Source organism: Rhinolophus sinicus, chromosome 16 (genome assembly GCF_057876585.1).
Source record: "Rhinolophus sinicus isolate RSI-liver-muscle chromosome 16, RSI-T2T, whole genome shotgun sequence".
Taxonomy (NCBI): domain Eukaryota; kingdom Metazoa; phylum Chordata; class Mammalia; order Chiroptera; family Rhinolophidae; genus Rhinolophus; species Rhinolophus sinicus.
Window position 1 is genome coordinate 48,891,336 of NC_142516.1, and position 27,120 is coordinate 48,918,455.

The 27,120-nt window shown below is 40.6% G+C and overlaps 1 protein-coding gene across 4 annotated transcripts in view; it reads left to right on the plus strand.

Moving 5' to 3' along the window:
* The window catches only part of KANK1 (KN motif and ankyrin repeat domains 1), a 188,509-nt gene that overhangs the window by 105,727 nt on the left and 55,662 nt on the right, over positions 1 to 27,120 (plus strand). For all 4 annotated transcript variants that reach the window (XM_019730205.3, XM_019730184.3, XM_074330512.2 and 1 more), the window contains one exon: positions 25,608 to 25,727. In XM_019730205.3, coding sequence (XP_019585764.3) covers positions 25,691 to 25,727 — 37 coding nt within the window. In that variant the 5' untranslated portion in view covers positions 25,608 to 25,690. The remainder of the gene's footprint in view (positions 1 to 25,607; positions 25,728 to 27,120) is intronic.

The following is a 27,120-nucleotide window of genomic DNA, read 5'->3' on the forward strand; positions in this document are numbered from 1 at the left end:
TCCCTCTGTTTCATGGAACTGCCCTAGCCCACTGTCTGTTCTGCTCATTTGGCACCTGTGTGAAGGTCACATCTCCAACTAGATTCCTGGTCCTTGGGCCATGGCTGTGCTTTTCTCTATTCCCTAGTGTACTTTTCGGAAAACCACAGACCCTGGCTTTATTTGTGCAAACCCTTCCCCGAAAATGCTATTAAGACTAATATAACCCACAGAAGGAAATGTTCTTACATTTTATTTAGAATAAGCCCCTTTGAGACTAGAACCAGTCCTTAAAATATCCATCCCTTCTATTATTAAAAAAATAAGAATTCCATATTAGCAGCACAAGAAAAGGTAAAAGTGGAATTCACAATTTATTAATATTCTCTCTTCATCCACTCACATCCCGTTTTTATTCCTTTTATAAGGCGTCACAAACACAATTTCTGTGTGGTACATACCATGTTTCCCTGAAAATAAGACCTAGCCAGACAATCAGCTCTAATGAGTCTTTTGGAGCAAAAATTAAGACCTGGTATTATATTATATTATATTTATTATATTATATTATACTCGGTCTTATGTTATAGTAAAATAAGACCAGGTCATGTATTAAGTTTTCTCCAAAAGCTACGTTAGAGCTGATTCTGGCTAGGTCTTATTTTCAGGGAAACACGGTATAGGCTTCAGATATTCTTAGTTTCACTGTTTTTTTCTAATACTCTCAGACAGTGATTCTCAGTCCTCACCGTACATCAGAATTATTGGAGGAGCTTTTTAAAAATAGGCATGTTCAAGCGTCATATTCAAAGATTTAGTGTCAAGCAGTCTGGAGTGGGGCCTAGTCTGTTTTCATAAAGTGGGATTTAGGAGAGTTCCTCAGGAGATTTTAATGGGTAGCGAGTTGAGAACTTTGGGCTTAGATCTCCATATGCAAAACCCTTCTTGGTGAGAATTACCAGGATTATTTCAAGTTTATAGGGTTCTTGTCCAGGTTGTTACCATATGTTACCGTTTTCTGTCGTTTACATGTTTAGCCATGCAAGTTAGGTGCTTATTTCTTGTGTGTTCAGTATCCACCTTCCCCTTTTCCTTTTCCCCACTTGGAAGGATTCTAAGCATCCCTTCATTTCCCCTCTGTCCGCCAGCGTTCAGGCAGCACTAAGGGTGTCATGGAGGCTCATTCATTTCCTGTCAGCAGAGTAGTTCTGCTGGGATCCTGAGTATACCTGCTGTGCATTCTATTCTGTAAGCCAGTAATGGAACTTCCACCTTCCTGAGGCCCAGAAAGCCTCTCTCTCTCTCTCTCTCTCTCTCTCTCTCTCTCTCTCTCTCTCTCCCTCTCCCTCTCCCTCTCCCAACCCCCTCCCCCCCTCTCTCCATCAGACAGTCTTTTACCAAGCCACTTCAGACTCCCTGGCCCTTCTCTGGTCCCCTGTTCAAACCTTTGTACCTTTCAGGAATATTTTATTTAGTGTTTTATTTTATCCAGTTATGTGCCCCTTTTTGACAATTTCTACTTTTTTCCATTCCAACAACTCCTTAATTTCACTTTCATCAGGAAAACAAAACAAAACAAAACAAAAATACTTTATCCTGGCTAATTGGAATACCATGTTTTCCCGAAAATAAGACCGGGTCATATATTAAGTTTTGCTCCAAAAGACGCATTAGGGCTTATGTTCAGGGGATGTCATCCTGAAAAGTCATGCTAGGGCTTATTTTCCGGTTAGGTCTTATTTTCGGGGAAACACGGTAGTGGTCCTCTCAGCCCCATTCTTTCTCAAGTCTGCTAATCCCAGGTCTTCTGTTTCCTTCAGACACTAGCAGATATTCTTATTATCGTTACACAATGATGTGCTAGGTTTTGTTTGAGACTTGTTGACTGATCTATTGTCTCGCTTGCCTTCCTTTGTCTATGATAACTCCTTCTTTGTTTAGAAAATGTGGAGTACAGTGGCACCCATTTAACCCATTTTGTCTGGTTAAACATTTATTTGATTGTGACTAATGATGACACTTTGAATAATGCATTTTAGATACTTTTCCTAGTGGTGGGTCCTCAGAATATTTCGTAATAGGACCCCCAGTATGCTACAGATTTATAAAGGAATGTTTAAATAGGAACGGATGGGAAATTACATAAAGAAAGTTAATATTTTTCATAACGTAATCCAGAGCGTAGCCGTAGGGGTTGATGAATCAGTGGCTCAGTATCATCAAAGAGACGGATTCTAACTGTCATTCCACTGGGTCCTCCACCCTGAGGTGTGGCCTCAGATTTGCTCTGCTGGGTGCCCAGGTGGCTGCAGCAGTGAGAGACTAGCATCCAGGTCACATACAGATGCACACTGTTCTGGATCCTAGCTGATGTAGCAGGGTACCTGTTGGGGAAGCTGAAAATGGAGATCCAGAGGTTTTTATCAAAGGTGGTGATTAAGGCGCATGCACAGCAGTCATTGGGGAGCAGGGTAATTTAACCGTGTGCTCCATCCTTACGGGTAGGTGAAGACACTGCGCCTCCAAGAAGTGTGCTGTTGTGGTTCCTCCTCCACCTACACTGTAATCATGTGAGGCTTTTCATCAACTTCCTAAACCTCTTAATACTTTCAGGGTGTATTATAGAATCTTCCTTTTCCAGTGATTCTTTTGCCAGACCAGTATCATGAAGAAAGGTATCAGTGTTGTATCACTGTCTGGAACCCTGGCCTCTCCAAAATTAAACTGCAGATGAACCCACCCTCTGTGCCAGGGGCTAGTTGCAAACAGGACTCAACCGCATGGGGATGGGCAGTGAGCTCACGCTCAAGCCCCCACCCCACCCCACCCCCACTGCCTTTCTTACCTACGGTGTCAGTCAAGCCGCCTGGGCTGAAGTCTCACTTGTACAATAGGAGCCACTCTGTTTTCTCCTACACCTTTTCTGAGTTTCTGCTCTCTTTACTACCATCTTGCATTTCAAGAAAGTAACTATAACTTGGTCAAGGATATTCCGGTTTTGTTCAGGAGAAGCATGCAAACAGAGTCTCAGATATGTATTTTCTGACCATTGGTACTCAGATTACATTTTTGGCACCAGCTCTATAAAGTGTCCCAATGTGTCTTGTCAGCTAGAGGCAGAATATTTGGCAATGGACGTATTGATTCTTTACTCCCAGGCTCTGGGCCAACTTTAAGTTGTTCATTCTTTCGAGATAGATTGACTTTGTTGTCTTCCATACACTTGTTGAATTTGACTTCTGCCACTGAAGAAGCACTTGCTTCCTTATAATTCTCTTCTGTAGATTCCTCAGACCCTCTAATCAACATGAGTATTAAAATCTCCTCTTACGACATCTCCATGGATTGATTCCTCTCTCTGCCATTCCATTTGTGCCACTGCCAGGAACAGGTAGAAAAAGGGACATAACAATGTCCACAATTTAGGGATAGTTGACTCCTTTTCATCTAAGGCACAGCAAATGGATTTGACTACATTTATTTTTCCGTATTTTAGTACATTCACCTAAACAAGGTTAATGATTTACAAGCTTCATAAAATGCATCGTACATAACAAACCATGTCTCAGTGTAAGTCCTACATTCCTTAAGGAGCTCCATAAAAACACTCTTAAGACACACTTTTCCTCATTGGAGATAAGACAGTAAACACTTTGTTTTGCTTCAACAGGTGTCTGCAAGTTGTCATTTACTTGAGCTGGGATTACATTCCACTCTATGTTACTTAAACATACACCTCCCTTTAAGTTTTATCTCATTCTTATCGTTGGCAGGAATCCTTTTCTCAAGAGCCCACCTCTTTCCATATGCAGATTTGTTCTTGGATGATTTTACCAAATAGTGCCACACCCTTCTGCCTGTTACTTGTGTGTGAGCCTTTGTGTGTGTGAGTGTGTGTGTCTGTCTCAGGCTCCAGGTGTCAGGTCTCCAGATCTCCTTGTACACAACTTCATTTTAGAATAACTCCTCCCCGGAGTTAGGGACCCACAAGTTCTCATCACCTATCCTATGTTTTGTGAAGTATAAAACTCTTGGCACTCTACTTAATCTTAACTGTTCAGGCAGGGGAAGTCCACTTGAATGAAATTCCTTTCTGGGACACACATCAGCATTTGTAAGCTGTCAGCCTATGCTGGAATGAAATTTTTAAAAGGGGGTGCTCAATTTTGATGTCATGTTTTTAATAGATGTTGCCCAGAGCCGTGGTGATAGCCCAAACCGATTTCCCATTTACCAGCAATGATACTTCAGGCCTGAAAAATGTAGTCCTGTGTGGGCAAACGCCCTGACATGGTGAGAAATTCAGCTGTAAGAAACCAGGTTCCCCCTGGAAGTGATAATTAATGTAATTAGATGTGTGCAGTATGTTTAGAGGTAGTCTGGGCATGTGTCTTTTAGCTAATTTTTATTTCCTGTGTTAGAATCCACCTTATCACGTGTTGGTTTTGGTCATTGGAAGTAACGTAGAGCATCCATCTTGGCAATCCTACCTTTTCGTTCATACTCTTTATATCCTTTCCAAGAGATGGGTTTGTTTTGTGACGTGGCTAATAAGAGCGTCACCGCCACCATCAGAAACACACAAATGGAGCAGCGATCAGGGTGTCCTGAGCATGAGATTACAGAGAAGTTGAAAGCATAGGGCAGCACTTTAAGGAAGTTGGAACAGAGGTGTCCTCAAGCCACCTCAGTTGTGCTTTACACAGGTAGTGTGAGAGCATCGCCTTTCTCTTTAAGTGTAACATGCTAAGACCTATTTCCTTATCTCCTCTAACCTAAAAAAATAGACATTATGTTTACAGCAACTTCTCTGAATTAATTTACATTTGGGCAAACTGGAATCTGGAAAGAGGAATGGGGAGTTAATGGGCAGGTCTGGTTTTGAACAGGTGTTTGATTGTTGCTAATCTTAGCAGTGCACAAGCTTCCGTTTGTGAATTTCCTGCCTCCCATTCCGAGTTCGTGTACACAGACACCAGAATTGAGAGATGGTTTGCATTTTCATGAATGGCCAACTGACAGAATTTGCCATCTTTGAGAGGGAGAAAAATTCAAGCTAAACAAGAACTTTGTATTGTGGCAGGTAATTCTGACTTGAAATTTATTTGAATTTCTAAAGGCAAATTAATGTTTCTATGTCCTTCACAGTAAATAGGTACTTGTTGCCTTTTTTTTCTTCCATCTAGTGAGCGTCTGCTATAGATGGAAGAAAGTTAGTGCTTCCTTTTGGTATTTTGAGAGTTTTATTTTTGTGCCTCTCCTTGGCAGCCTTCTTCTCAGTGAGCCATTGTCGACGTGACGGCGAGGGTAAGTATCCATGGTGTTACAGAAGATCTTTTTGTTGAATGTCTGTCTATAACTGAGTAAATTTATCTTTTTGGGGCCTACTTTATAACTACATATTTAATATGTTATGAACTTTTTTATAAACAAAACAAGAGGAAAGCCTGTTTGGAAATGTAAAAATAGTGATCGCAAGGCCATTTTTAAGTATCTGGGTAGATCACAATTTGGAAAAATATTCGCTTTAAAACAAAAGCTTTGAACCATGGATTTGTTGAGGGTGGGGGGAGGGGTGACAGTTTTCTGTCTCCATCTTTCTTTGAAATCTCATGTAGATGTGCATGTGTGAGTGTGTGTGTGTGTGTGCGCGCGCGCGCGCGCGCATATTGGCATTTTCTGATGAACACATCCGTTACTTTCGTAAGTTTTTCAAAGCCACTGCCTTAAAATACCTTTTTCTTGACTATTACAACAGTTGTTTTAAGATCTGCCTTTTACTATCTCAGAAAAACTTTCAATATTAATTAACTCTTTTAAATGCTTCTTTTGCCGCATAAGATCCTTTCTACAATATATATTTTTTGTTTGTTTAATTTATTGTCCACTGAAAATTTTGGTCCAAATTCTAGGGGACTTCTCCCATGAGAACTTGGCTTAGAAGCAAAGGATTTTAACATACATGAACTAGACTTAGCTTTGATTTGTTTTGCCTGTGGAAAATGTATATTCTAGTCCAGTGTCTGATGTGTCGTGTGCACATAGCATGTGCGTCGTTCTTTACTGTGATTGCATTGGTTCCTCTCCATGTGATGTCTGTAGTAAAGCCAGTCGTTTTAACCCCTGAAATACAGGACACAGAAGTAAAGAAGATCCTGACCTGCTAGGTCTGGAGACTGAACTCCGTTGTCTTCTGGGAAAGCAATTAAACAAAGCACAGATTTAAAAATCAATGTGGTTACTAGTATGATGAGAAGTACTTGTGATTTTATTATTGTATCTGCTACTTTTGAAAAGAAGCATCAGTTACTATTAACCTGGGTAAAAAGGAGTTGAGTTCTACTCTGGTATTTTCAGGCATTTAAGAAGCAGGCCTTAAATTAATAATCAGTGAAATAAGTAAGAAAGGTCACATTTTTAAGAAATGAAATCCCTGATGTTTAAAAATCCACATAACCACATTGGCCTGTATTTCATGATTTAACCACAGATTATATTTTTGGCCTTAATGATATGACTTGGCCACAAAATTAAATGTTTATTTCTATAAGCATTTATTGAATACTTACTCTGTGCTGAGCACTAGACCAAACTTGTGTAGGAATAAGGAGAGGACTAAAGCACAATGGCAGGTAGACCCCGGGAGCAAACAGTTCAGGGCAGGGCCGGCACCTAATAATGTCATTGCTTGCCCCTTTGTCTTACTTTATGTTTTTCTAGGTTTGTTTAGGATATCTATTTTGGTAGTTACACAGACCTTTGGAAAATAGGAATATTACCAGGCACCACAAGAAAATACTTTTTAAATATTTAAAAATAAATTGTAGTATAAATATATGTTCTGTTTCCCCATCAGAGCATAAGCTATTCCGGATAGCTGCGCTTTCCAGATGGCACAGGATTTATCCCTCTAATTTTGTCTTCTCTGTCCCTCTCTCACTTGAACCATTTTGGTTTGAAAACTTTGTGAAATTGATTACACACGTACAGGCTTTCTTAAACAATACATTGAACATAATTGAAGCTTCTCTTAGTAAGTTAGGTCTGTCTTACTTTGTCAATTATTATCATTGTATTATGCTGTAATACTAACAGTGTCCCTAGGAATTGTACCATTTATAGGGCTATTTGCCCCAACATTCCTGCTTTTAAAAACATCATTTTTAAATCTCTTCCCTTGCGATAGGAATTTTCCTTTGCATTACTATGACTTTCTAAAGCAATCCTATGATCTTATAATCTCATCAGAGCCATTGGAAGGAAAAAAAACCCAAATAAGCAAATTTAATAGAAACATATGTGAAAGGAGAGTGAATTGTCCATGGATTTAGGGTTTCTATATAAGCTAAGTTCATGGATATTATAGTTTTGATAGTTTATTTATTAATTATTTTCTATTCTCATTGGTGTTCCAAACAGAGTGGCTAGACAGGTAAGTACTACTGAGTAGACATGTCCGTGATCCCATAATGATGTTTTATCATACTTCTTGGCATTATACGAGTAAATAAGTATGCTGTGTTGCACTTAGATTGAACTGATGAGGTATGAGACATAAACAATTACAGGAGCTTCAATTTAATAAGACTGTATCACTTTATACCTCTGGGTTTTTCTCTGCCTTTCTATACAACTTAATTAATCCATTATAACTATTTATTTTTGGCACTGGTCAGGTCTCTAATGAAAACTATAGGAAACAAGTGTAGTCTTTTAGTGTACACAACTGTTTCCCCGTTAAAGTATACTTAATTCCTACTCTCTCTTTTAAAAATCATTTCAGTTTGCTTTAAGGGAGTGGTCTTAAAGAGAAAACCATTAATATAGTTGTTTGTATGCACCTGTGGTGTCAAATGAGGAGAAGCACTGAAAGGGACATGTTAGAAGCAAAAGTTCTTGCCATGATCTTATGAAGTATTCCAAGCTATTTTTTCCTTGTTGACTCCGAAAAACAAATACTGAACCACCTCAGTTTTTCTTCTTGCCCACACTTACATGTAGCAGAGACGTGAAATCCAGCCCCAATCCAACACCTTCAGTGAGTAGTTTGGGGAAAGTGCTTTCACAGAGTTGTTGTTGAAGTTTAAGGAAATCAGGTCTAAAACTAAAGGATCTTAGTCAATCTAGTACATTTCAACCTTCTGCTTTCACAGGCACCTCACACAGCTAATCTGCCTATTAGAGACCACCATTTCTGGATCTTTCTTCTCCTTGATCTGTATTAACTACATACCGGTAGTAAATTCCTTGTTTCTTTCATTTGTCTCTAATAGGATTATTTTCTCTCTCTCTCTCTCTCTCTCTCTCTCTCTCTCTCTCTCAGGAATAGAAATCTATCAGTTCCTTTTCTTATGGAATTCATACTTTCATTCAAAAAAAATTTGTACTTAATTAAAAATAATTTTGAACGTTGGCTATCCTAGGCTCTGAGTGCTGGATACTCAGAAAACTAGGATCACATAATCATTGCACTTGCAAAGCTTAAAGCCCAGTGGGGAAGAGCAGCGTGCGGGGAGGGAAAGTCCAGTCCCGCAAATACTATTTCAGAGGCACATGCCGAGTGGAGCTCACTTCTCTGAGCTTCGGTCTCCTTGTCTGTTCCAGGGGAAAAGTATCTCACGAAGCTGTTTTGAGGCTTAGCTGAGATAATATATGTGAAAACACTGTAAAATTGTAAAGCTGTGGATGTGTCAGTTGTCTTGTTTGCTTTAAAATAGAAGCTAGAAGAATTTGTATCCCGAAACCATTTAGATAATCCAGTTACGAGACTCACGGTAAAGGGAAATGATGAACTTCAGTGTCAAATGCTGCTCCCAGGAGAATGAGATTGTATTACTGGGAGCCTCTACTTCTAGAAATCATTTTATTGGCCTTTATGCTAAGTGGTGATGACACGGGGAGTAGCTCAGGCACGTTTGACATCACATATTACTGTCAACCTTTCTTTACATCCACAGTGCCTTTTTACTGCATCTCATTAATATAAGTGTATTGAGCCTCATGCATTGGGATGTATATAAGATGCCTGTTTTATAGTTGGTTTCTAGAGTGTTTTTATAACAATCTCCCAGTGTTTCTATTTATTGTTATTCCCCTCCTTCATCTTTCTTTTTCCTGCTAGTCCTTTAAATGTAGGGAGATTATATGTCCCAGTTTGCCTGGGACCATCCTAGGTTATACCTGTTGTTCCAGCATCCCGTCATATTTAGCATTTTTTGTACTCTCTAAAGTGTCCCAATTTGAACCGTAAGTTATATGGTCACCCTGGCTCAAGGCATTTAAAAACAAAAACGAAAAAATGAACTGAAGAGCCAGCAAATTAGTGGCATTGTAAAGACCTGTAATAACTGACCTCAGCCACTGAACTGACTTACAGACTATGGACTTGATCCAACCATTTCCTGGAATGCAGCTTACAGATTTAAGGCCATCGTGTCTGATTATCAGTACACAGCTCAGCAGATTTCCTAATGAGCTGTTAAGACTAAATCAAATGTTTGTCCACACTGGCTCAGAACAGTAACTTTGACACTTCAGCGGTTTTCATTCTAGCATGGCTTGTTGGAGCTTGAAGCCTGACATTCCTTCTTCAAGGCCCATCAAGGATTTCATTCTTTGTGGGCCTACACATTGATGTGGCAACGTTCCTGTTTTTGACCGTCGTTTACCCAAGGCAGCCAACCAGGGGGGATGTAAAGCATGTCTGTGGTCCCTCCCCATCTATGCAGCTCTGGTGGTGAGACTCAAGGGAATGAGTAAGATGCAGCTTAGAGTTTCAGGCCTACATTGCAGCGCGTCTGCCACACCCTCTTCCCCTTTAGAATGAGAAGGCAAGACTGAAAGGTCCACAAAAGAGAGAAAAGTCTGCAAGGAGGAAGGTGCCACTCTGTGTGTGCTTGCAATCCCCAATATAATGGAATGAAATTGTCCCTTCCTGCCGGCACTAATATGAAAACTGTATAAAGGTCAAGGAGATGCCTCACTGTTCTGGTATGTGCAATCTTAGTGTTTTCATAACAGGGCAGTTTGAAAACAAATGCAGTGCAGGTTATGCTTGGTTAAGAGCAAATGCATATCTCTGCCTTTCCCTGTTGACAGCTGTATTGGAGTTTGGGGGAGGCCTCTGTGCTCATGAGCTCAAAAGATGTCTTGTGAAGTGCAAGTGAAAGGTCAGAAAATAAAAAGAAGTCAATGGAATGGGTCATCGTCCTGCTGTCCCCTTTACTTTTCCAGAGAGGCAAAAGTGGTGTAAAGATCCCTGTTAAAACAGTGCGTCTCACCTTATTGTGGGGCTCTTGTTGAAGTGCAGATTCTAAGACAGTAGCTCTGGGTCGAGGGCGTAAGGTTCTGCATTTCTGACCCTCTCCAGGGGAATGCTGGTGCTTGTGGACCACAGGCCACACCTGGAACGGTGAGTGGTCAGGAAAGATGTGTGCTCCAACGGGCTCTGACTCTGGATGTCACTATTGCACCATAGGCGTGTTAGAGAGAGACAAACAGGACCCTGGCCTGTCAAGAGGAGCTGTGTTTTAGTGAGACATGAGCGCAAGCACAGTCTTCAGTATTGTTTCCAGTCTCTTTAGAAATCTCAAGGTATCCCCCTCAGAGGCCCCGTGTTCCTGCTAATGCAAAGAATAAAGAAACACACATTTCATGGACTTGGAATTCCAGTAAATGGCTCCTTTTCTATCTATTACCGGCTAGGAGAAAGTGGAGGAGACTAAGGAAATCAAAAGGGAACTAGAGCCGATGCAGAAAAGCAAGTTTATTCCCTCCTGCTTCCATCATAGGGGAAAAACTGTGATGTGCCTTTGTCTCTTCTGGCAGTTTTAACCTTTGTTGTTTCAGAAAATGTCCTCATCTGCAAAAGAAGGATTTGAATTTAAAGGGTTTTCAGAGCCCTTTAGATTGTTAAAGCATAGTAAATAAGAGTGTTATACAACACTATATATAATATGTTCCTATTTTTACTTTAAGAATGTGGTTTTCTTTCTGTAAGGGCACCTCCCAAATAAGCGTGTGTGTTAGTAGACATACATGTTTTTTGTATTTTTTTGTATTTTTGTATTTTTTCCTGGTTCTCTCTCTTTAAAAAAACAACAACAACTCTATTTTGTTGTCAGGTGGACCAAAGTTTTGCTACCCCAATATATGCCTTTTGGGATGTTGATTTTAAGTGGGTTATGAAGAAACAGAAGACTCAGAAAGAACTTTTGACCTTTTACCTGCCTAAAGGAATTCCGATAGAAAATCCTGCTTAAAAGAAGGGAGCCATCACCACCTCAGCATCATAATATAAACTAAATGGGCAGCTGGAGAGAAATCTAGCAAAACCTGTTTGTTCCACTTACCTCTGTGTCCCATTGTTTGTGGGTGGCCCAGCAAGAATTTGTGTACCTCATGTTTGCTTTCTTATCTACCTGTGAATTACCTGCTTCCCCTTTGAAATTCCAGACCCCTGCCCTCCTTCTCCTTTGTCCAAAATGGTAAGTGAGCCTCCAGTGCCGATGCCTCCTGGGTCTCATATTCTTATGGCACCCCTGCGAGTCCCTCTGTGATCCATTGTGGACATTTTCTCCTCTGAATCTGTCTCATGTTAATTTGGTTATTAGCCCCGCTGGAAGAACTTACGTGATGGGAGGAAAATTATTTTTTATGACTCCCACAGTTTCATAGCTTCAAAAAATATATTGTTTTTATATAGTCTGTAGTTGACCGTATTAAGTTATGCTTCTGTAATACTAATTTAAGGAATCCGGCCTCACAGTGGCAGCACTAGCTGGAGCTGTCTTCCGTGGTTAACCATCATTTCCTCTAAGCATCTGCTTGTGTTGGGGGTGTGTACGTGCAGTACAGATCTGTTGAGAGGGTAAAGGACTGCTTGGGTCCAACTGTGTGTATTCGACTAAGAGTGTTCTGTCGACACACTGACCTCTTCAGACATAGGACAGAAGTCTGGAATGCACTCCTATCTGCCTTCTGGCTAATTGCCTACACACTGAGCCCTGTGAAGTGTAGTGAGTAATAGAGCAATGGACGTTAGTCACGGAGTCCTCATTCTCAGACTTCTGATGAGAGAATTCAAGTTTTCTATACGTTTCCTACAGAGACAATGTTCAGAGTTGGGTTTTATAAAATATAAATGACTGTGAGCCAAGGATGAAGAATAGACATAATGTTGAACTCCTGAAATTGCTAACTGGACCCAAACTGAATGAAAGCACACTGATTGGATACAGGGAACTTTCCATCCGTTGTTTTGAGGGTGTGTTTACTGTATTAAAAGCAGGGAACTTAGGTCTGGATTCTGGTTTCATTGGCCCTCCCATCCTGTTTCGGGAGTTTAAATTAGCACCTTTCTACAGGGTGACCTGACATTATCCATCAGACTGTACAGACTCTCTTTTCATCTCAAAGATCCACTTCTTGAAGTCGATCCATAGCAAATGATCAGGCAGGTACACAAAGCTATATGTAAAAGTGTGTTCCTCAAAGTGTTTGTAATACCCGGTTTCCCTGAAAATAAGACCTAGCTGGACAATCAGGTCTAATGCGTCTTTTGGAGCAAAAATTAATGTAAGAGCCTGTATTATATTATATTATATTATATTATATTATATTATATTATATTACATTATAAGACCCGGTCTTATAGCAAAATAAGACGAGGTCTTATATTAATTTTTGCTCCAAAAGATGCATTAGAGCTGATTATCCGGCTAGGTCTTATTTTCGGGGAAACATGGTATGAAAAAATTGGAAATAACCTAAACATTCAATAATAAAGGAAGGTCAAATAAAATGTGGCACAAATATGAAACAGAATACTCTGCAGGCATTAAAAAGGAGAGATATACATATTATCTTGGAAAGATGGCTATAATATTAATATGATGTTGAAAGTTATAAAGTAACACAATTGGAAACAATATCTTTGTATACGTGTGTGTGTGTGTGTGTGTGTGTGTGTGTGTGTGTAAGCACAGGGAAGAATTGGAAGCTGAACACCAAAATATTGATAGTAGTGGAATTATAGCTGATTTTTAACTTTCTCTCTTAACACTTGATTATTGAAAAATGTAGTATTATTACATGGGGTGGGGAGAGGTAATTTAATTTGAAAGGGGTTGGGGAAAAGCCACTCCCCTAGGAGCTGAGTGGGAGGAGAAACCCTGGGTGCCACTGTTTCAGCATCTCCTGGGAATTCTCTGGCTGGTCATCACTATGGCAGCAGGAGTACCCACAGGCCTGGGGCCTGCGAGGCAAGGCCCGTGTCAGCTGACTCATACCCAGTGTTCCATGCAGTGTTACTGTATTTGCCAGTAAGGGCCCTGGGGAGCCTTGTGTCTCCCATGGGCCCAGGATTTAGACGAGTAGAGTCACAGAACGTCTGCCATGCCTGGAAGTGTCATTAGGGCTGTCCGAATTTAGCTACAAGGAATCAGAGGTCCGGAGTATTTAAGGAACTCTCCCCAAGTCCTGGAGGTAGTTCGAGGCCAAATTGAAATGAAAGACACTGGCTGAGGCCCAAGATGAGGAGACCAGCAGTTCTTTGTGATTCTCACCAAAAACTAAGTGTTTGAATAAGAGCAGGTGGTTTCCCCTGAAACAATGTAAGAGGAGTTTGGAAAATGGCCTAGTGCCACGGGTTTCAAATCAGCTGGAGGACTTGTGAACAAACCAACCACTGGGCCCACCTGCAGAGTTTCGGATTCAATGGTCTGGGATGGGGCCCAACAATATGCATTTCTAGTAAGTTCCCAGGTGATGCTGACTGCTAGTCCAGGGACACACTTTGAGAAACGGTGACCTGGGGAGTAAGAGTCCCATACGGCAATGTATTTTCTAAACTTCTCTGATAACAAGAATCATCTGGGGAGATGTGTGAAAAATATAAATTTCAACTCCATGCCAGACTCACTGGATCGGAATCTCTGGGGAAAGTCTTGGGATGCTGTGTAATCAGATCTGGGGAAACACTCGTGCTATTGGGTAAGCCCTGCAAACCACCCGGGGACAGTGAAATTTATTTATCGCTCTAAACCAGAGTGTCCTCATCCTCTGTGCATGCTTTCACCCGGTAACCCCACCCTCCTTAGAAGTGTATCTTCTTGGATTCATCCTCATTTTTAAGTAAATTCTAAGCCATTCTTGAAAAACAAATATTTTTGTTTCAGGGGCCAAATATATTGTGCAAAAGAGATACCAGAATGCCTGCTTTCTGAGAACATCTGACGTTTTACTGAATTCCCTTTTTATAAGCATAGTCACAGTTTGAGTGTGTGTGAGTGGAAGGAATGGAAGAAATGGAAAGGAAGGGAGGAAGGAAGGAGCATTTCTAAAAGTTCCTGGTGATGGCGATGCTGCTGGTCCACAGACCACACTTTGAGAATCAGTGGAATAGACCAGCGGTTCTCAAACACACGAGGTTGGACAATTAAGTTCGCGAACTCATCCTAGGAAAAGTGCCACATACCTCATTGCTGAATATCACTACAGTCACCTTCAAAATACTCCGCTTGGGAAGCTATGCACTGATCCCAGAGCCTAGTCCACCCTTCAAAGCAATTTTGGAACTCTTTTTCTGGAATGGCCATCAGAGCTGTCGTCATATTACCCTTGATGTCCTGAATGTCATCAAAATATCTTCCTTTCAATATTTCCTTCATCTTCAGGTAAAGAAAGAAGTCATTGGGGGCCAGATCAGGTGAGTAGGGAGGGTGTTTCAACACAGTTCTTTGTTTACTGGCTAAAAACTCCCTCACAGACAGTGCCGTGTGAGCTGGTGCATTGTCGTGATGCAAGAGCCACAAATTGTTGGCGAAAAGCTCAGGTCGTCTAACTTTTTCACGCAGCCTTTTCAGCACTTCCAAAAAGTAAACTTGGTTAACTGTTTGTCCGGTTGGTACAAATTCATAATGAATAATCCCTCTGATATAAAAAAAGAGACATCGTTGCAACAAGTTTGCGAACTTAATTGTCTAATCTCGTAGCACATTAGCATTTCCTGGAAGATCTTTGAAAAATACTTCTGCCTGGGTCCCACGCCAGAAAGTAATTTAATAGGTCTGTGGTGGGGCCTGGACAGTAATTTCAATAATTAGCCAAGGTTGTGGGTCCCTAGCATAGAAGGAAATGGGTTAGGAAGAGGCAGGCCTGAGGGGGAAAACAGGGCTAAACACTGCCTCACACAGTTCACTGTGTATGTGGATCACCTGGGCATCCTGTTCGGGTGAAAATTCGGATCAATAGGTCAGAAGTGGGACCCAAGATTCTGCTTGTTTAACAAGTCAAGCGGATGCTGCGGCTCTCAGCTTCGGTATCACCCTTTGAGTAGCAAAGGGCTTTCGAAGGTGTTAACAAACACATGTAACTAACTATCAACACATAGTTTTAATATTTATTTTTTAAAGTGCAGAACAAATAGAAGCAATGTCAATGAGATGCAGACACTTTAAGTGAGAGACATAATAGATATTTTGCGCTTAGTGAACATTGACCTTCCCTTGATGGATAGAAAGTTTTGGTTTTGCTTCTCCCTATCCCCTACCTGTAGTTTCAAACAAATGTTTGTGGATGAATTTTGCTTTAGTGTGACACACAGATACTAACAGGCTGCCCTCTGCTCCCCCCCCCCCCCCCATCTGCCTGGATCTCCTTGTTCTGAGTTTGGGGATCTTGCCTCCCAGCTTCCTCATTGTCTCAGACTCAGCCCTTCAGGTGTTGTCTCACAGGAGGCCAAGTGCTCAGCAATGCCCCAGGGCCCTCATTTCAGGACCTGATGGCATTTGGCTCTTGTGCTGTCAGATTGCAGCCTTCTTGGGGCATGGCTTCAGCCTGTGTTTCTGGCTTGAACCCAACCTTTCTGTGCTGGGTTAGGGGTGAAGCCTTTTCTCTGGCAAGTTCCATCCCCTGGCACTCTCCTAGTGTGGTGGAGTTGAGACATTGCTGTCAGAGCCTTTTGGAGGGGGGAGTGAGAAGTAGGGCAAGGGAGAAGCAGGACCTCTACGTGAGGAGGAAGGAATTGCAGTCCCACGTGCTGAGTCCGCTTCCCGGGCCCGTTGCATTTCCCAGCTGAACATGGCAGAAGTGTATGTGATTGATGGTGTTGACTGTTTGAAATTGGTGGGAATGACCCCAGGGGTTCTCGCATCTGAAGCTGACCAGGAGACAAGGCTCTCCCTCCTGGGTGTCGCTTGCCATTCGTCATGCTGTCACCACGCTGCTGTTATCCAAAGCATCCTTCTTCAGTGGAATGGGACACTGGCAGGAAACAAAGGTTTTCGGCCATTTCCTATGTTTAAATTAAATCTTTGTGGCAGATGCCAGTGTCCCCAGCCTTGCGCCCTGGAAATGCCCTGCCTTGCAAGGATAGAGGAATATCAGATCAGCAGGACTTTTGCAGAGTCATGAAAACAGTGTACTTGTCCCAGCAGGACAGAATGTTCTGAGTCTCCTATATTAAAAAGGGAAAAGCTTAAGTGAGATTTGTTTCAACAAAAGGAAAGCAGCATTCAAAATTTGCTGGAACAGCTTGTATGACGTGAAGGGCAACTTGAACTCGAGTGTGGCTGGTAAGGTAAAAGGTAAAGTAAGGTAAAAAGGTAAAACTAGTTTTACCTTTTAAAATCTCTGGATTCAGTTTCTGTTTCCAGCTTTTCCCATAACCATGTTCAATCAAAGTGCATATGCTATATCGATAACACAGTTTAATATTTGGGGAATTTTGTCAGGCAGCAAATTACAAAGTACCTCCTGGGCTGGGCACTTACCATCTTTTAAGTTTCTCTTAAATGAGTCGGAACTTGTATGTTCTGGGGAAACATAAGAACATCTGGGAAGTTTCTGTTCATGTGTAACTGAGCTTTCTGCTATAAACAGTGGAAAATAAAATTCTAAGAAAATCAATGTAATATCAAAGGGCTGGTTATATCTTCAAGGCAAAATTCTCTACGTGAAGTCTTAAACCATTCCTGAAAAGTCCAGAGTCCTTTTGCCAAGATATGTAACTAAGGAAGCCCTGACCTACCTCTCCTTAAGGATGGTAAACAAATTACTGAGAAATAAGCTCATTTATTTTATGTTACTCATTGGCTTTAAAGGACTTTACTTTCCACTTAGAATAAAACTCACTCACCTTCCTGTGGCCAACAAGACCCAGCAAATCTCAGAATCCAGCCTCTGCTCTCCTCTTAGCCCAATTTGCACTTTCCCTCTCTTAATAAACTCAGTTGCTCACATACATAGAGCTTTATCCTGCTCCACAGCCTTCAGACCATCCTTTTACAGAAAAAAACAAAACGTTTTTAATTTTTTTAATTGATGAAGAACACTTTATTAATTTTTACTTTTATCAACCTTCTTTTTTTGGTGTTATGTCTAGAACTCTTCTCTAAGCCCTAGGTCTTGCAGATCTTCTGTTTTCTTCTAAAAGTTTTATAGTTGTTTTTTTGTTTTACATTCAAGACTATGGTTCGTTTTGAATTAATTTTTGTGTGATGAATTATTAAGATCAAGGCTTTTTTTTTTTTTTTTTTTTTTACCTATACATAGCCAAGTGCTGTAGCACCATTTTTTGAAAAGACTTTCCTTCCTTGATGGAGTTGTTTTCTCGGCCATTGTGGAAAATCGAGTGGCAGCATTGGGTTGGTCTGTTTCTGGGCTCCACGCTGTTCCCTAGATCATTCCTCTCTCTCTTACGCCCAGGTTATCTCCTCCCCATCCCTCAAGTCTCACCTTCCATGTCATTCCCCTAAAGAAGGCTGTAAGGATCACCCACTCCCGTGCTTCTCCATACCCTCATCTCTAGTCCTAAGGCGTTTGGCCTCCATTATTCTCAGGCAACACGTGTTTTTGTTTTCTTTTTCTCTATCATGGTATTTAGCATAACTTGCTCCTAATTTGCTGGTGTGATTGTGTCAGTATGTATGTAATTCCGGCCTCTAAGCCCTAAGGAGGCAGGGACTGACTCTATTTTGTGTATCCCTGCAGTGCCCAGCAGGGACCCTGTCACATGCTGAGTGCCCAATCAATATTTTTTGAATGAATGGGAAAAAGGAAGGCTTCCTGGCGAATGTTTTCTAAATCACTTGGTACCGTTTTCTTAACGTCAGAGGATATTCCTGGTTCTTGCGGCCTCAGGACTTATTTTTTTCCCCATTAACTCATCTTTGAAGGCAGTGGTTTTAAGAACCTTTGACCTGCAGCAGAGGCGCCGGGAGGGCTTGTTAAAATGCAAACTGCTGGGCCCCTCCTGCAGAGTTCAAGATTCCGGAGGTTGGAGAGGCCTGAGAATTTACATTTCTAACAAGTTCCCAGAAGATCCTGTGGACGGACGCTGCTGGTCTGGGGATCCCACTTTGAGAACCACTGTCCGTAGATTAAGAACTTTAGAATGGATTCTGGTCCCATTTACTTAGTGACAGTCCCAGGCAGCCTTGAAGCTGTCCGTCATCAATGGTACTGATCAATTTAAGAGGAATCGCATCCAATCCTGGAAGAATGAAAAGGAAAATATCTGCAACCGCAGTAAATAGAACTGCACATTTTAAATTTAAATAAGAAATGATCAAAAACCTTTCAAACGACACTCAACTACTTCTCTTACATCTGTGTCTGTTACATTTTGGTTCTTTAATATTTGAACAGGCAAAAGCATTGATATTTTAACTCATAAACTGTCCCCTGTAGGATGCTTGCTAAGTGAGAGCAAGACTTGATTAGTGTGGACAAATTTATAAAATCAAGGATTTGGTTTCTGCTGTGGTCTGTTTTCCCCAAGCCCTTTAGAGATGAACCAAAGCAGTTCAATAAATACTATTTCATGTGCTTATACTGAGTCATAAAATTACTTTCCTCTGAAGTCAGCAGAAAATGTAAAGGTGGCAAAAAACAAACAAACAAAAATACGTTTCAATACTAATTTTTATTTGTCTGCTCTTCTCCCGACAGTCTGTTTCCCCTTTTTTGCAGAAAAGCAGATAGTGTTCAGCCTAGGTTGTTATGATCTGATGAACTTTCATCACAGAAAATTTCCTGGAAAGAAAATCTTCCAGCATCAGTTTTCTTTAAATGTTCAGGAAGCTGTGTGGGTCCCAGCAACCCATCTGGAACAGAGCCAGTGAAGGGCTTTGAAAGTATTTGCAGGCTCTGAGATGGTTTTAACCCGTTTGTTGGCAGCACTGCCCTTTGCACACTGTTAGTAGAAAGATACTGATGTACTTTCATGGTGTAGAGTAGATATGGATGGGCAGAATGTCTGCGGGAGAGCCAGGCACACCCCTGCCCACTTTTGTGCACAAGGGGGCAGATCGTAACATGGGAACTCTTTTCCAATAAGGCAGAAAACGTAAGTAAGGAATTGCCTTTCAAAGTACAGCTAATCTGTTAAGCACACTCTGACCTACATTATCTTTGGGCCCATAGCACAGATCTCTAGATGATTTGGGGGAAGGAGGAAAGTGGGTGTCTGCTTTGTTCCCTGCTGCATCTTCAGTGCCAAAAACAGTGCTTGGCACATCAGAGGAACTCACTTGTTGAATGAATGAATGAATTAGTGACTGTGGCTTCTTCCATATTTTCTCTTCATTGTCTGCAATTGAACTTGTTCCTGTGGTGTAAGTACTTCGTCCAGCCTCTTCAATATATTACTCCAAGGAATAAGTTTGAAAACATAACCGTTTAAACAAACACAGAAAGTATCTCTCATGGGCAAAACCCAATCTTTTTTTGCTACATTATAAATGAAAAGAAGAGTCCAGGTAAAATTTTAATTTAGATCTTGTTTGATCATTGAGATTTTTCCTTCACCTATATCCCACTCATATCAAGAAAAGTATCTGCTGTATTTGAGGAGGCCAAATGGTGTGGGTCATAATTACATAATTTGGTTGCAAAATAACCAAGAGTTGGTTAATATTACACCCCACAATTCCTGTGGTAGGAGCCAATATTCGAAATCACCGGAAGATAAACTGATGATGAACTGTGGCCAGAGTTTGCACTCAAACACACCTTTAATTAAGTTAACTTTTAATTAAATTATTGACAGAAATATGTGGACAATCATACATGGTGTACAGTAAGGTAGACAGGCTTTTGAATGTCGGTTTGAAAGACTGACTAAAGAAATAAATGAGCTTTGCGTTTTTTATTAGGGTAAAAATATGTGTGTGTTTGTGTTGGTGTGTGGGTTTTTCACTGTTTTGTTTGTTTGGTAGAATCTGTTTTCTTTAGATTTCTCTTTAGCACCCAGTCTCCTGATGTCATCTTTCTCTCGGTCAATTCACTTTATTTACACTAAGCCCACATAGAAGCAGACCGTGCTCTAACCACAGCGCTAGTATTAGCCGTGTACTTTCTCATCTTCTGCTTTTTCAGGTGCTATTCCTTCTGCCTAGAATGCCTTCCATCTTTTATGACTTAAGCCTAGTGGTCGCTTATGAACACAGTTTTTGGCCACACCCACCCTTTTGGGGCAAAGTAAGACCACCTTTCTATGGATTGGAGTTGACCTGTGTATACACTTTTAGGCTTTCTCCTTGTGTTGTGTCTCTGTCTGCTTCCAGCACTAGAATAGCTCAGTGCTTTAGTGTATTGTACTCGTATGTCTCCCAAATAGTGGCTGGTACAAATTTTAGAATGTCGTTGGTCTTTAAAACATGTTAGGGTAATTAAAATATACATATATATTCAATGATATGTGGGAAAGAAATAGCTTAGGGATAACAATAGCTATATTAGGATTGTGAGATAATAAATGATCCTTTTTTGCATGTTGTCTTTTCCAGATTTTAACTAGTTATTTATATTGCTTCCTTAGTTTTATTAAGTGAAGAAAAGCATCCTGTGATATAAAAGAGACTCCAGAACTTTCAAAATTGTTGTTTCTCCTGTCATAATTGTCCCTTTGAGCAGCAAGGTTCTTATTCTAATTACACTGCCCTAATTCCATCTACTTTTGAAACTCCTATGATTCCACGGAGAGCCTCCCACATGTCCTCCGTGGTGGAAATTTTTTTTTCAGTTGAAAAAGTACTTAATTTTTGGCCAGAGTCACATGACATTCATAGCAGAGTGTAAGGAACAAGGTTGATAAGCTGACTAGTATCATGTGGAATCTAGGAGAGAGTGAGACGGTCTAATACTGAGACGTTTCTTGTATGTCATAGAAGCACCTCTTCGAGTTCTTAAACACGTAAGCTCAAGGAATAAAGTGGAAAATACAATTGCCTTAAAATATATTACATAAAATTTTGCAAACATAACTTTCTATCTAAAAAGGATTTGAGCAAAGCATCCTTGCGATAAGCATATACAGAGGGTGCCAAAAAAAAGTATACACATTTTAAGAAAGGAAAGAAAAACTGTATTAAAATTGTAATACTCAGAATATACTGATAACCAAAGATGAATACCAGTCACATTTGACTTCTGCAATCACAAGAGGTGCTCAAAGTGGTTACCATCAGCGTAATTTTAATATGTTTTTTTTCCTTTCTTAAAATGTATATACATTTTTTTGGCACCCTCTGTACATACCTCAGGTGACTGCCTTGAAAAGGACCTCGCTTGTTTATGCGTGTACACTCTTATTTGTTAAAGTGATAAGTGCCCTCACTCTCAGTCACACAATCACAGGGGCTGGCCCATGAGTTCTAGGGCCCGACTTGCTTAGCTCTGAATGTGGCTGTATCACGTACTAGCAGAGAGACTTCTGCAAGTTCTAAACCTCCCCAGACCTCAGTTTCCCCGCTATAAAAGGAGGAGAGAGGATTTTAGTCCTCCATAGGGTTGTTTGGAGTTTTAAGTAAGGTTATAACTGTTAAATGTTTTAAAAAGTGCCTTGAATGTAACAATTTCACCCATTCTAAGATGCACATAGTTTCACATTTTAACACTTCTGAAATGAAGATGCGTCTTACAATTCATGTAATTTTTTGAAAAGCATCTCATCACCATTTAATCAGCAGTATCTTTTTTAATCAATGATTTCAATAATGATGCACCTTAGGGTATATTACATGTTAGATTTCAATAACAAATAGTACGAGCTCAAGAAATACGAGCTGTCATCAGCAGTGCTGTCACTGTCATCAGCAGTGCTGTCACTGTCATCAGCAGTGCTGTCACTGTCATCATTATCTTGGTTCTAACCAAGACAGTGTGGCACTTGATTGGTTGGCAGGGTCATATCAGATCTCAGTTTCATCTGTTTGTTTACATTGATGTGTTCTTAGAAAAGATCAAGTGAGCTGTGTTTCATACTGGTTTTGTATTAAGCTCATGGGAAGTATTTATGGGGTTCATTATTGCAATGTCTGCATTATTCTCTGCATTGGGGAGCTACTAACATGTTCTTCAATGCAAATTGGTGTCTTGAAATAAATAGAGAAGAAGAAGATAAATTCTTTATTTTCTCAATTGATGTATTTTCCTAAATCCTTTCGAAGACGTCTTTTTCTTAGTAAGCAGAACTAAGCCACCATTGTACCATTTAAGATTTACTGGTTTGCAGTCTTCTCTGTGGGAGAAAAGAAGCAGTTTATTGATCTGTAACAGAGAATGGATCATGGCCAAACCTTGTCTGGTTTATACAATGCACTGCCCCAAGAATCTGCATGTCATTAAGAAGACTGAATCTCATAATTTGAGACCACTTGTCAGGCATGAACAATAACTAAGAAAAATCGATACACAACATAAAACTTGTTTTTTGCACAAACGCTGCCAGGACCCATGTCTCGTGATAGGGATGACTTGTTATTTTCCCACTGATATGCTTGTAGTTCCTAATTTTAGGCTTCCCCCTCATTTTGATTTTATTGTTCACTTTGCCGGAGGGTGAAAGAGACCAATTTGAATCTGAGTTAAAGATCTGCTGCTGGGTGAAAGAGGTCCAATAAGTGGGGAGAACCTTGGACCAAAGTTTATGAAGCTTGACTGGAAAGATTCTGGGCACATCTCCATCCAAATACCTTGACACATACTTCATGCATCCATAACATATGCAGCTTGTTTCTTCTTGCCTTCTGCTTGCCTTCAAGAGTTTCAATGGTGATATTTACAAGCCATTATGAAGCAAGAATACAAACACACCAGGCTAGAAAGGCACCAGTAAATAGGGATTTCACTTAGGTTTTTGTTGTTGTTGGCTTTTGAAACTATAATTAGTTGAATAATTCCAGAAGCTGGGCTTCTTTCCTTTGCCCCCTCACATCCCCATTCCTCCTCCTTCAGTCCACCCAGTCCCCACTTTTTCTTTCTTTCTTTTTTTTAACAAAGCTACATTTATCAAACATGTACAGTCATTCCTATTCTTACATATAATGCTCACTCTATCCCTAAAGCCTGCCTTTGACTCAGCTAGCTCTGACTGCACAGAGGTTATTGCTCTCCGGGGACATTCAATGCCTGTTTCCAACAGAATGTCAGGTGATTGCCACATATATAGAATAGAGCCATCCTGCCCTCCTGGTATGCTGCCAGACAGAAACTGGGGAGCAGCAAGGAGCCTGGAGGCCACCCGTGGAAGGGTGAGAATGGAGACGCTGCTGGTGTCTGAGCAGTCGTCACTGTAAGAGCACACCTCTCAGAAGCAGCCTGGATAACACCAATCCTTTAGAGTTTGCACTGAGTTGCTTTCACGGTATTTAGCTTGGAACTGTGGTGCAAACCTATTCAAACAGTGAGGAAAATTTCACTAGCTAAGCAGCAAGAAATTTTCATTCTGTGTGATCAAAGCCATCAGTCATTTCCTCTTCCTTCCTTTTTATTTACTTATATTTCTGACCTCTTATAATCTCCATGACTGTGGTCTGGTAGTTTCCTTTTGCCTAGCACTTTTAAAATACTTTTTTCTTTCTCCAGTGCATTTTAAAGCAAATAAAACCAAAATTGACAGGAAGTATCTAATGTTTCTTTTTAACAATTATTATTAGAAAAGTAATAAAGGAGCTAAAATCATCCGTAATTGTATTACCCAGGGGCAATCGTAATGAACATTTTGGTGTATTTACTTCTAATTGTTTTAAATAAATGTCTAAATATGTACATACAGATTTTTAACAAAATTAGGTTTATGATAGAATACAGTTTTTTATCGACATACTTTAAGTATTTTTCTGTATTATTAAAAATTTGTAAATGATGTACTGACATCTAAGCAGCCACTGGCTGCTTAGATTCCAATATATGTGGCTATGTTATTAGCAGGTCATGTGGATTTTTGAATTAACACTTTAATTCTGAGCTTGGAATTTGTTGAGCTCAATTTCTTCTTATTTTGTGGATCTAAGACTTAGAATTTGGGCACATGGAATATTTCTATCCGTACCATGGTTTGCTTTCCTTGCCAGCATTTTTCAGATGGCATCTTTGGAAAAGCAAAGGTTGGAGCAATGTTCTTTCCTGTTCTTTTTCTTGTTTATTTTTTTGTTCCATTTGTTTTAAATTTTGTGATTGTAACATAAGTCATGTTGTAGTAATCTCAGCTACTTTTTTTTTTTTTTTTTTAACAGGACTTTATTGGGAAATAGTGTGTGTACTTCCAGGCCTTTTTTCCAAGTCAAGTTGTTGTCCTTTCAATCTTAGTTGTGGAGAGTGCTGTTCAGCTTCAAGTTGTTGTCCTTTCAGTCTTAGTTGTGGAGGGCGCAGCTCAGCTCCAGGTCCAGCTGCCGTTCATATGTTTCAGGGGACGATTCCTTGCGGGAGTCGAACCGAACCGGCAACCTTGTGGTTGAGAGGATGCGCTCCAACCAACTGAGCCATCCGGGAGCTCAGCGGCAGCTCAGCTCAAGGTGCTGTGTTCAATCTTAGTTGCAGGGGGCGCTGCCCACCATACCTTGCGGGACTCGAGGAATCGAACTGGCAACCTTGTGGTTGAGAGCCCACTGGCCCATGTGGGAATCGAACCGGCAGCCTTCGGGGTTAGGAGCATGGAGGTTTAACCGCTTGAGTCACCGGGCCGGCCCTCAGTTACTTTTAAACAGAGAATCAATATAAAAGTGTGTTGGCCAACGTGAACCCTGAAGTTTCAAAACTGCGTCATTTGAAGTTTACCCAACAGGACAATGGTAGATGCTCAAGATTTTGTTTTAAGAGGGGTACTTACTGAATTAGATTTGTGTTTTAGAAGACTTGAGATATCCCAAAAGAACTCACATGAAGTTCATCTTTTTTAAAAAGGTGAACATTTGGTACGACTACTTTCAAATTGCAACTGAGTAAATGAAACTATTAAACCAGTATTCGGGAGGGAGGATAAGCTTAAAAACCGAAAATAGTTTGTGAAGTGCTGCATAATGATACACGTTTAGGAGGTCATTTGTATTTGAAGACCACTTTCCTAAAAAGTCACGTTTCTGGAGAACCAGTTTGTCTCCCATAAGAGTATTCTGTGTAGAGACCGGCTTTCCGTGCCTGTCTACAGGTGCGTCTGTGGGCCTGTTACTCCCGTAACACGGAATAGCCGGGTCTAGGGCAGCCACCACCGTGATCCGCAGGCTGTCACTCCCCACGCGGATTTGCTCTCTCCATTAGCGGTCATCTTTGTAAGCAGAAGCCTAAGATTTAGTGTTGTACGTATTTTTAAATGATCCATTCTGATGGGGCTCTCTTTATTGTTTCAGGTTGAATGCGTTTGGGAACTTGATGCATAAAATTTGCATGACTCCTCACTCCTTTCTGGATCTGTCATTGGATTCAAGCCAGCATGGCTCATACCACAAAGGTTAATGGCTGTGCCTCAGGTAACTCCATGTTCTGGAGAGAGAGATCTGAGAGAGAGAGAGAGAGAGATTGTGTGTGTGTGTGTGTGTGTGTGTGTAAGTGTGTAAATGTATGTCTTTACTCAAACTAATTTCTAATTTTTCTTTTAATAAATGATAGATGATAGCAAGTTGCTTAGATAACTAGGATTTAAAAACCAATTTTCTATCTATTGAAGTTGTGTTTTATTTTGTTAATCTCAGAGAATTTGCTTTTATCTTCAGTCTTTATGTAGAGAAATCAGGTAGGTAAATTATTACCTAAGTCAATTCTATTGAAGTTTGAAAGATAAATGTAAAATCCTGAGTGCTGATGCAAGTATAATGTATGCTCCTCTTGCACTTTCCTGCCCAACCAGAGGCTCTTCCCACCTTCCCTGGACAGCTATTCTAAAGCTCTATCTTTTCCCTAAAGTCCCTAGTCAGGCACCTAATTCTCAGTCCAGAAAATGGACTCCTGTCCTAAAAGAAAGAAAGTGGGGTGAGCTGGTAGCAGGGAAGGAAGTGCGAGCTCTGGTTCCAGGTCCTCGTTTTGGGGTGAGGGTAACTGGTGGGGACTGTTAAAACACACACACACACACACACACACACACACACACACACACACACACAAAAGAGCGATGAGAGAGGAAATGAGTTTGGGTGCTTAAAACCAATTCCTAGTACCCACCTCCAAGCAGCTGGATGTAGCTAAACAAAGGGAAAGGAAACACATATTCTCTACAGTGACTTTCCCAGAGACGAATGTGCAACAAGCCATATTATGAATCCTAAAGACTTCTCTTTCGATTCCTACTTTGGTTGTATTGGAGACCTATATGGTTTACATATCTACTCCAATATTGCTTACGTAAAATTTGGGAGAAATTAATAGAACAAATGCCGTATGTAAGCTGTAAAAGAGCACTTGTAAAGGCCACAGCAGGAGGAAGAGAACGCTGAAGTGGGCATACCCAGCCCATGGATGTGACTTTTTGTTTCGGTAATCTCAGCTGCAAGTATCCTCTCTGGCAAGAATGCCATCGCTTGCCCAAAACCAAACGCAAATAAACCCAGTTGTTTATTTTGTCTGTTATTTTGCTTGTCCTTCTTAGTGCCCAATTTCTTGAGCCTATTATAGATGCTACTGTCAATAATGAAATGAGTGACAATATCTAATATTTAATGAGCACTTAGTATGTACCAGGGTGCCCATGATGCTTTGCTGTTTTATCCTCATGATAACCCTATAAGATTATACTATTATCATCACCACCACCACTGTCATCCCTATGTGGTGGCACAGAGACGCTCAGTAAGTTATCTAAGTGACATAAGAAAAGTCAGGATTATGACTTGTTTGATAAGGGAGGAGACGGAAACATTGTGAAATTTC